At 31.9% G+C, this 11116-nt stretch overlaps 2 protein-coding genes across 2 annotated transcripts in view; both read left to right on the top strand.

The window, feature by feature from the left end:
* The window catches only part of LOTGIDRAFT_158704 (hypothetical protein), a gene marked incomplete at both ends in the record, with an annotated part of 4642 nt that extends 3585 nt beyond the window's left edge, over positions 1 to 1057 (top strand). The window contains one exon of the mRNA XM_009052147.1: positions 810 to 1057. Coding sequence (XP_009050395.1) covers positions 810 to 1057 — 248 coding nt within the window. The remainder of the gene's footprint in view (positions 1 to 809) is intronic.
* Positions 1058 to 8336: 7279 nt separating this feature from the next.
* On the top strand, positions 8337 to 10339 carry LOTGIDRAFT_158703 (hypothetical protein; the record flags this gene model as incomplete). The annotated part of the gene is made up of 5 exons (XM_009052146.1): positions 8337 to 8364; positions 8404 to 8511; positions 8802 to 8988; positions 9326 to 9455; positions 9638 to 10339. 5 exons carry the CDS (start codon positions 8337 to 8339, stop codon positions 10337 to 10339), a joined length of 1155 nt encoding a protein of 384 aa, XP_009050394.1.
* Positions 10340 to 11116: the final 777 nt, after the last annotated feature.

Below are 11116 nucleotides of genomic sequence, written 5' to 3'. Positions count from 1 at the left end.
ATTCTGTTGGTGAACAATTACTGACTTCCTTTGAACTATATACTTACCTACTCGAATGTGCTAATCTCGTCAATCAACGTCCAATAGGAAGAATACCCAATGATCCTGATGATGGTTCTTATATATGTCCTAATGATATTCTGTAAGGTCGTGCGTCAAGTCATGTACCACAAGGACCTTTTCGTGAAACTAAAAATCCTAGACATCGTGTGGAATTTGTTCAGAAATTAGTTGACTCTTTTTGGAAACAATGGAATAGAGATGTTTTGCCACTATTGGTACCGCGTAAAAAATGGAACACTGAAAAACGTAATGTTTGTGTAAATGACATTGTTATAATTCAAAATCAAAATGCTATCCGTGGAAAATGGACTTTAGGAAGAATATTAGAAGTTTACCCCGGAGCTGATAATCGTGTGAGAAACGTTAAAGTTAAAACCAAAGACTCTGAATATAATAGACCTGTTACTAAAATTTGTGTAATTTTGCCTGCAACTGAAGAATCTGATTTGGATGAGGACTAACGCCTCATCGGCGGGGAGAATGTTCTGCAAGAGACTATTGAATTGACTGTCCATGTTCCAAAATGTTTCCTTATATTTTTATAAGTTTAATCTGATCCGTACTTTTTGTAATAACCATGCTTCCGGTCATGGCATCCAGTGTTGTCATGAATTCAAATAGTAAAAAGTAAATAGTAAAAAGTAAAAAGTATATAACTAAAAGTAAATGTAGTGAATTAGATGTTAAGTAATTTAAACTAAGAAAAGAACCAACTGTATTATCAATCTGTTTTATTAACTCTATAGAATTGGCCAATTACCAGGGGCTTAGACCGGACGGCTTCATGCACTCTCACGATCCATTAATGAATAGGGCAAATAATTCAAACTGTGTAGAGAAGGTGTGGTACTTCAACGGAAATGTGTACGCCAAAGCCCCTGGAAAGCGTAAAGTTAAAATTGAACTATTCGACAATCTTGATGAAAAGGTCAACTCGGCACCAAGGGAACCACAAATTCTGTGTCCAGGCAAAACTGATATACATGTATATTAAGTTGTGGCAAGTTAGAGTATCTCTTTTTCAACTACATATATGGCAGTGTGTTCAAGAGTCAGTGAATGTTATGGTTATAAAACGCATACTATCTATTAATACTGCAACACTGTTTAGTGATTATCATTTTAATTATTATTTTCGATTAGAACAGTAAACCCAGGGTTCACAATAAAAGGTCAAGTCGAATCACAAAAAATGCATGTTTTTTTTGGGTTTTTTTTTCTGTATTATGTACTTAATATGTATATCTACCCTGTTTTTCTAGGAGCAAAGCCTATCTTCTAATGTTATCTAGATTATGTTGATAGTCAGCAAGTAGTTTTAGTGTGAGAACATATCTAATTAAGAAGAATGGCCTTAAAGTTATTACTTCAATTATGTCAAACCATAACTTTGTGGATATATCAACAACAAAAAGGTTTACGTGGAAACAATCCAAACCAATTATTCATAGCAGGATAGATTATTGGCTCGTGAACGACTTAAGTCAAGATTTTATTAAAAATCATAAGATTATACCCAATACATTGAGCGACCACTTTGGTATTTTTTGCGAATACGAACCGTTAATTTTAAAGAAAGGACCCGGAAATTGAATATTTAATAATAGCTTAATTGGTGACAAAAACTATTACAATTCACTTGAAAGCTCAATCAAGAAATGGGTTGACGCATACCATAATCATACAGATTATGGAGGTTTATGGGACTATATAAAATTTAAAATAAAAGAGCTTACAATACAATACTCAAAGAAAAAACAAAGTACAAAAAGAAATCTTAAAAAAGAACTTATCAAAATTCATGAAAGTTTCGAAATAAAATTAGAAAATTTGGCTTTAGAAGGAAACCATGCTAATTTCCAAAATGAAATAGAAATTATTAAAGATAAATTAAACAAAATATATGATGATGAAATACAAGGTTCTATAATTAGATCAAAAATACACAATGGTATGAAAAGGGTGAACGAAACTCAAAGTTCTTCTTAAACTTATTAAAAACTAACAACGTGAGAAACTCAATACTAAATCTTGAAGAGAATGGAGTAGATATAACAAATCCAAATGAAATCTTAAATAAAATACATAATTATTATAAATCTTTATACACGAGCACAAAAATGAATTCATAAGAATAGATTATCATCACCCATGTTTAGATAAATAGAAAGTGAGGGTATAGAAAATAAAATAAATATTGAAGACAATCAGTAATTAAATTAATCCCTAGATCCGGAAAAAACAAGTCAGTACTAACCAATTGGAGGCCAATTACTCTAATAAATGTAGATGTCAAAATTATCAGTAAAGTTCTAACAACTAGAATTAAACCATTTCTTTCTAATCTTATACACCCAAATTAAACAGCTTTTATATCAGGAAGACATATACAAGAAAACGGGAGAATTATAGACGATTGTTTTTATTTAGCTCATAAAAAGAAAATAACCGGAATATTACTAGCAATCGATTTTCAGAAAGCCTACGATAGTATAAGTCACCTATATATGATTAAAGAATTGGATTTCTTTGGTTTCTCTAAAAATTTCATTCGATGGATTAAAACTTTATATAATAGTAAAATGTACCGTAATGATCAACGGTTTTACTACAAATTACTTTAAAGTAGAACGCGGAGTACGACAGGGAGACCCTATGTCTCGTTTTAGAAACATTATGCTTATTCATACGAAATAGTAACTTATTACAAGGAATAAAATTTGGTAAAATTGTACATAAAATCATAGCCTTTGCAGACGACATAACATGCCTACTTAAAGATTATAAATCGGCTAGGCATTTAGTGGAAATACTTAAAAAATTCAGCCAAAGAATCTGGTCTAGAAATCAATGCTACTAAATCAGAGGCTTTAGATCTTAATAGTGGAATCTCAAATCTTAATGAAAACTTCAAAAAACTGGGTATTAATTATCAAAAAAAGGAAATTAAAATATTAGGAATCATTTTCAATCTAGATTAAACTAACTCAAATAAGGAACTATGAAACAATACTTACAGAGATACGAAATCAGTTAAACACATGGAAGCGAAGGAACTTAAGCCTTATAGGGAAAATTCAAATAATTAAAACGTTCTGCCTATCACAACTGATATACCCCGCATCAGTAATCACTATACCGGAAGAAACTATAAATGAAATTAATAAACCTTTTTTACACTTTTCTATGGGGTGTAGGCACTGACAAAATCAAAAGAGAAGTTGTAACCCAAGATATCGAAAAGGGTGATATAAAAACATTTTTAACAAGCAGGAGTGCCTTTTGGGTTAAAAAACTGTACACAAAAACTGATCAACCATGGAAAATATGCTACAACTACATATTAAATGATCTAAACGGAATATTACTACCAGCCTGTAACTATAATTACAAAGAATTAATGTTATCAAAATTTTATAAAAAAAAAACTTTTCAATGATTGGCATATAGTATATACAAATAAACTAGAAAAGCAAATACCTATTAGGAATCAAGTTCTGTGGAATAACAAACACATAAAAATGAATCAAAATATATATAAAGATAAAAATTTATAAAATCTTTTATTAGTTAATGGAATTTAACATATACAGAGTGTAAACTATGAAAATCGTAATACAAAGCTCTTTATCACTGGATTAAAACATAAACTGTCGAAAGTCTTAAGTGAACAAGACACAGATATTACCATAAACGACAATGAACCAATTACAAATATAACTAGAGCCACTCGTGGCACAGAGTGGGACTTTGCAAATGTAGCAAATTGCAAAAGACCCCGAAAACATCATCCTTCCACGATAATCAGATCAAGCGCAAGAACAATCTAAAGTTGAGAAATTTTCATTTTTTAGAAGATTCTAATACCGGAAGTAGACGTCAGACCTCACAAATGAAAGTATCAGCAGATAGCCAAGGTCAATGACCTTTGATCTTGTAAAAGAGAAGGTCTAAAAAGGTCAAGATCAAGAGATATACGTCATCAAAATTTCTAATTGCACACGACTATAAAACCGGAAGTTGACATAGGACAGCAAATATGAAAGTACAAATAGATAGCCAATGCCAATGACGTTTGATCCTACAAAGGTCAAGGTCATCAAAGGTCAGGGTCAAAAATTGAAAATTTTGAATTTCCAAAACCTGTTCCTTTTTTTGAACTAAGAAGCGGAAACAACCGAAATGGGACTTTGCAAATGTAGCAAATTGCAAAAGACCCCGAAAAAATCATCCTTCCATGATAATTAGATCAAGCGCAAGAACAGTCTAAAGTTGAGAAATTTTCATTTTTTAGAAGATTCTAATACCGGAAGTAGACGTCAGACCTCACAAATGAAAGTATCAGCAGATAGCCAAGGTCAATGACCTTTGATCTTGTAAAAGAGAAAGTCTAAAAAGGTCAAGATCAAGAGATATACGTCATCAAAATTTCAAATTGCACACGACTATAAAACCGGAAGTTGACATAGGACAGCAAATATGAAAGTACAAAAAGATAGCCAATGCCAATGACGTTTGATCCTACAAAGGTCTAGGTCAACAAAGGTCAAGGTCAAAAATTGCAAGTTCAAAGAGACACAAATATTGTAAAAAAAAAACCTCAAATTTGAAAAAAATGACGAATTTCAATTTTGCTGTAAAAAAACGATTGTTATATATCAATGTAAGGTGCGTGAGAAGCACATTAGGAAACCGAAAAAATTAATCCTCTAAGTTAATTATGTCACGTGCTACAGCAGTCCAAAGTTGCGAATTTGTTTTTTTCGGACAGCTATAAAACCGGAAGTACATGTCGGAGGTCAAATGTCAAATTATCAAATGATAGCCAAGGTCAATGACCTTTGACCCTGTAAAGGTCAAGGTCACCAAAGGTCAAGGTCACGAGATATCACTCATCAAACTTTCAAAATGCATACGACTACAAAACCGGAAGCTTACGTCCGACATCAAATATGAAAGTATAAATAGATAACCAAGGTTAATGACCATTGACCCTACAAACGTTAAGCTCATCAAAGGTCAATGTCAAAAAATGAAAATATGGAAATTCTAAAACCCGTTCCTTTTTTTGAACTATAAATCTGAAACAACTGTCCTTTAAACACAAACTGGCCAAATAGATGAGGTATTTGTGTGCAAGGTCCCTTATTGAACAAATGTAGACTATGCAAGTTATGCCCCTGCCCCAGATTTGAACAACTAGCAATTTAACGCGGATGTGCCACGCCCATCTGAACTTTTTTGTCATGATTTAATTCATTTTCAAAATGTCTAGTAGTGTTATAAATTTCAAACTTCTACATCAAATAGGTCAAAAGATATACATACACTAAGCTCAAAAACACAAAAATATTGTAAAAAAAACACTCAAATATCAAAAAAGTACGAATTTCAATTTTGATTTTAAAAACTTTTGTGATATATCGTTAGAAAGAGTATGAAGAGCACATTAAGAATCCGAAAAAATTAACCCTCTAGGATAATTAGGTCACGTGCTAGAGCAGTCCAAATTTGCGAATTTGGCTGTTTTTAGACATCCATAAAAACGGAAGTAGATGTCGGAGGTCGAATATGAAAGTATCAGCTGATAGCCAAGGTCAATGACCTTTGACCCAATGAAGGTCAAGGTCATCAAAGGTCTAGGTCATGATATATGAGCCTTCAAACTTCGAAAAAATTCAATCGGAAATAGCAAAAAAGCCAAAGCGAAATTCAAAAATCGGCTCCCACAGTTTTTTTCTAATTTTTATTTTCTTTCATTTGACACCAAAATCATCAAAATCGGATAAGCCGTTATCTCTAAAATCAAAATGGCGACCCAAATATTACCTTCGGACCGGATTTTATATTCTTCGTTTTTTTGTCATAACTTTGGCTATCGATTCATATAAGTTTCGTCGCGCTAAATTAATTACACCGGAAGTAGTTCCACCGGAAGTGAGAATCGATTTCCCGTTTGAACCGGAAGTAAAGTAAAAAATTTGACTATACAATTTTGTTCACGTTCATGAATTGTCTTTGCTCAAATTTTTTTAGATTAATCAGACAAAAAGCTAAAAAGTTTTTTTTTTTGTTAAAAAATTGCAAAATTCGGCCGAAAAAAGTGTGCGACAAATTTTCGAATTTCGAAGTTGTTTAAGTGCTATTATATCAGAAATTACACGTAGATTCCAGAAATAAAAACCCGAAGAAAATCGACCGGAAAATGCGACTTTTAGGTCCGATTTTCTACTTTTTGCACATATTGGACTGTGGCATTTCCGGTTTTGCAAAAATGTTCCAATTTATATTTATGCAACACGTTGCCACTACAGAAGGTCTAGGAAAGTTGAATGGTTGCTGCAACTATTGCAGTCTAAGCACAGGAAGGTGTGTAAATTTCGAAAAAAAAAAAAAAAAAAAAAAGAATAGACATTTCGATAACAAACTGGGACTTTGCTGAAAGCAAAGTCCCACAAATAGAAATCTTGAATTATTTTATAAGAAAACACTAACTGATATAAAATGTAAGGATATATACAATAAACTTAAATCTGAACAATATACTGAACCTAAAGCCATAAGAAAATGGGAAGAAGATTAAAATTATAAATTAAACGAAGAAGAAATATCAAAAATATTTTTATTACCATACGAAATATTCCCCAACATCAAACTTCAAAATTTTCAATATAAACTACTACATAGGATTATAGCGACTAATAAGCAACTTTGTAAGATGAAAATTAAAGAATCCAGTTTATGTACTTTCTGTAATTCAAGTATTGAAACTCCCACCGAAACTCTGAAACATTTATATATAGAATATACCTATAGTCAATCAATATGGAATGAACTACATGGTATTTTACTATCAAACAATATTGATATCGACATGATATCCAAACATAAATATATTGGGATCATCTCAACTGATAAATTCAGAAATGGGAACGATTGGAAATTAAGAAATTACCTTTTTTTGATAACCAAATATTATATCTACAAAACCAAAATTGAAAATAATGTACCCTCCTCGACAAGCTTTCACAAATATCTTAACCAGCAAAGATTAAGGAGTTAGTCTTGTTTATAAAAAACCATAATTTTTTTTTTTAGAGTAAATAATAATAATACATACCCCCAGCATATTTTTCTTTTATGTCTTTAAATTACTTTATTTAAATTACTTTGATATCTTATATATAGTGATGCACCCCCGTAAGAATATTGTTGTTTTATTGAGATCTTTCTCATTTTCGAATTTTTGCGAGAAAGACCATATAAAAAAGATTAATGATTTTAAGGACCACCCGAAAAAAAAAAAAACATCCTTAAGGCTTCTCTTTCGCAGAGATCCCTCATAAAGGGGAAATTATTGGTACTTTTTTTTTGTTTCGTTTTTTGTTTTTTTTTTTTTGGTTTTTTTTGTTTTTTTTTTTTGGGTTTTTTTTTTAGTTTTTTTTTTTTTTTAAATTTATAATTCAATTCATCAATATAATATTGTACAATAAGCCTATTTATGTTAATTTAATTTTTTTTCTGGTTTTTTTGTTTTGTTAAATATTGCATATTTTTTCCTTATTGCATATTTATCTTATGTATCCTGTCATATAATCTATATGTAATAAAAGGTATTATTATTAAAAAAAAGAAAAAAAAAAAAAAAAAAAGAGCTAGAGCTGCGGATGAAATAAGTGATTTATTGTCTCAAACATAGCAAGCTACTTTTGAAATTAGAGAAAATAGTGCTGAGAAGAAACCGTCGCTTGAATAATCTTCAGTTTATTTTTATGTTATTTTGACATATGCGTCCAATATGAAAGGTGCACTTTATTGACCTATTATTGGAAGGCGTCTTTCATATTTCCCAGTTGAGTGCATTTTGTCTGTGATAGCCTACATTAGGTGTGTAAATAGTCAAAAAGGAAATCTGATATGATCAAACAGTCTTCAATGGGTGTACGGATCCCACAATATATGAAATAATATTATTTTTTACAGACATTTGAATCAGCAGCGAAGTTACAGAAACAATTTGCTGAGACTCAGTTACAGACATCTGTCCATTTCCATGACTATATTTTCATCCATGTAAGTACTAGTGTTTTATTTGCTATCACTTAAGACAGTTTATTTACTACCATTACCATGTTATATGCATATGCTTTAGTTTCATTTATAGAAACCGGTAATGAGAGGTGGAAAGATAGTTGACTAAAGTAAATGTTCATGTTTGGTGACATAGAAGCTGCTTTAGTAGCTTATGTAACTTGAAAAACCCAAATGTGGCAATGCAAACAAATTATGTGGTGACAAAAGGTACAGAAAGCTTACTTGTGTGATGGTTTGTTTTTTCAGGTCGCCATCTTCAGTGTGCCAAGCGACAACAGATGTTGAGTAGTACCGAAAAGGAAGTTCAAACAAACTTGGATGAACAACACTCATCAGGAGAATTTCGAGAAATAGGTAATATTTAGACATTGTTTTCCCTAAATAGGTATTTTTTGTGATTTTTCAAAGAACCACATGAGCTCTATGCAAATTAATATTGAAGGAGTTTTCAGAATATTTTATGTATGTATTAGGGACATTGATAACATCAATTTGCACTAAAATTTTGAATTCTCCTTTTTTTTTAACTTGAAAGCGAGAATGCTTAAGCTTATATGTTTGTGCAGCCATGTGAATTTGATACCATTATTTTACACCCTCTGGCAGACTAATGTTTGTTTTAACTGTTGTCTTTTCATTTAAAGGTACAATGACAGATAATAACCTTACGACAGAGATCAACACTTTAAAGGCTGAAAATGAATCTCTCAGGGATGAAGTAGAGGAACTGAAAACAAGGCAATGGTCCAGCGAGAAGATAAGTGGAGATGATAAAGCAACTCAGTTTTATACAGGGCTCCCTACATTTGCTGTTTTTATGTGGCTGTTCAGGTAATATTTATATTTCTACTATCACTCCCTTCAATGAACCAGTTGCACAAACTGTAGTTTGTCACAACTTCCTGATTTATTCAGTTTATCAATTGATCAACTGCATTTACACACCAATAATGCTAGTGAAACAAAAAGATTTTTTTTGAGTAAATGAAGTTTGATTAATTTTTGACTGCAAATTTTGACAAAACAATTTAAAACTTCCTGTACTCTTTCAGATTTATATTATTGATATATATAATGAATAGATGCCAATTATGTTGTAAGGAACAATAGAACACTTGTTAAGATTTTTTACCTGATTGTTTTTGTTAATTCTTTCATTTTGACTTAGATATTTGGAACCAAAAGCGAATAGATTGACCTATTGGAATGGAGAAAAGAAAACAGCTGAACGACAAAGATGCAGAAGCCAGAAACTCAGTCTCATTGACCAGTTCTTATCAGTACTAATGCGTTTGAAGGTATGCTTGCAAGTATTGGTAAAAAATATACATATATTTGAAATATGTTTGTCTACATGCATTTCAGGTCAGCAGTTTGGCTAAAGCAAAAGCCTGATCTACTTGAAAGTAAGGGCTTGGCTGTTCTCAGATTTGTGTGACAATGAAGTTCTAATTTAAATACTCAAAAATTTTTTCTTCAGGTTGGCCTCTTTGTGAAAGACATTGCAGACCGTTTTGGAATTTCTTTGGGAACATACTCCAAGATATTCAACACCTGGATAATACTCTTACAGAAAGAGTTGGTGATTCTGAATCCCTATCCATCAAAAGCACTGGTTCAGCGATTTCTCCCAGCAGCATTTAAGAAGTATCCGAACACCAGAATTGTCATTGATTGCACAGAAGTGTTTATAGAAAAACCATCGACACTTCCAGCTCAGAATGAAACTTTCAGTAACTACAAACACCACAATACGTTGAAATTTTTAGTAGGTATATCTCCCGGTGGACTTTTTACTTTTGTCTCAAAAGGACGGGGAGGAAGAGTCTCAGACAGAGAAATTGTAAAGGGGAGTGGATTCCTTGACCTCATTAAGAATGGAGACAATATCATGGCAGATAAAGGCTTCACAATTGAGGACCTATTGAATGAGAGATCAGCATTTCGTAATATACCGCCTTTTCTAGGACAAAATTCTCAGTTTTCTGAAAATCAGATTCAGCAAACCAGAGACATAGCTGAGGTTCGCATTCATGTTGGACGTGCCATAGGACGCTTAATGAATTTTCATATTTTGGATGGTGTTCTCCCATTATCTTTAAATCATTGTGTCAGTGATATTTTCAGTGTTTGTGCATATTTGACAAACTTATCACCACCGATTGTTCCTACTAATATGTAAGATTTAAATATATGTTGGAATAGAGAGTGTTGCCCATTCCCCAGGCTGTTGTAGGACAAGCTTTTTCCTGTTTAAACCAGACCAGTTAAAGATAGGAAAAATCATTTTCAGAAACTTTTCAATACTGAAGACGTAATAAATTAATCCTGCCTTTTCCAGATCTGTAAAATAAGAAGATAGCTTGCTATATACGCCCACTTGCAGCTTTGATTTTAAATAGAAATATTTGAAATTACAATTACCAGTACAAAATATTCAACCTACAGTCATACATGATAATATTACTAATTTTCATCAAAATCTGTCAAGAATTGGGCCTTCTAGTATTTTGAATGCGTTGTTAAGAACAAGGGCAATAACTCACACTAAATATTGTTCGATTTTTTGGATTTTAATAGGGTTCATCCTTGGGTGATTACAAATCATACCATGTTTTGTCGAAATCAGTCAAGAATTGTGCCTTGTAGAGTGTTTATAAGCAATTGTGGACCGACAGACATGGCTGATGGCAATATACGCCTCCCCCATTTCATGTGGGCGTATAAAAATGAATTACTATTCTCTAAAGAGATTCTACAAAGTGTTTTTATATGTGTGTTTTTGTCATGTTTGTTTCATTTGCTTTTTGTGGTCTTCCATGAGAAGTACCTTTCTCGCTTGATAAACTTAGCTACATTTACTCTAACTTATCTACTGTTTGTAAATTATCGTGTCAACTTGTTATATTTTATATATGTAACAATAAATACTTCATTTTTATCGCTCAAGCTATCTTGT

Source organism: Lottia gigantea, assembly GCF_000327385.1.
Source record: "Lottia gigantea unplaced genomic scaffold LOTGIsca_18, whole genome shotgun sequence".
NCBI lineage: Eukaryota > Metazoa > Mollusca > Gastropoda > Lottiidae > Lottia > Lottia gigantea.
This window is presented reverse-complemented; position numbering and strand designations above follow the sequence as displayed.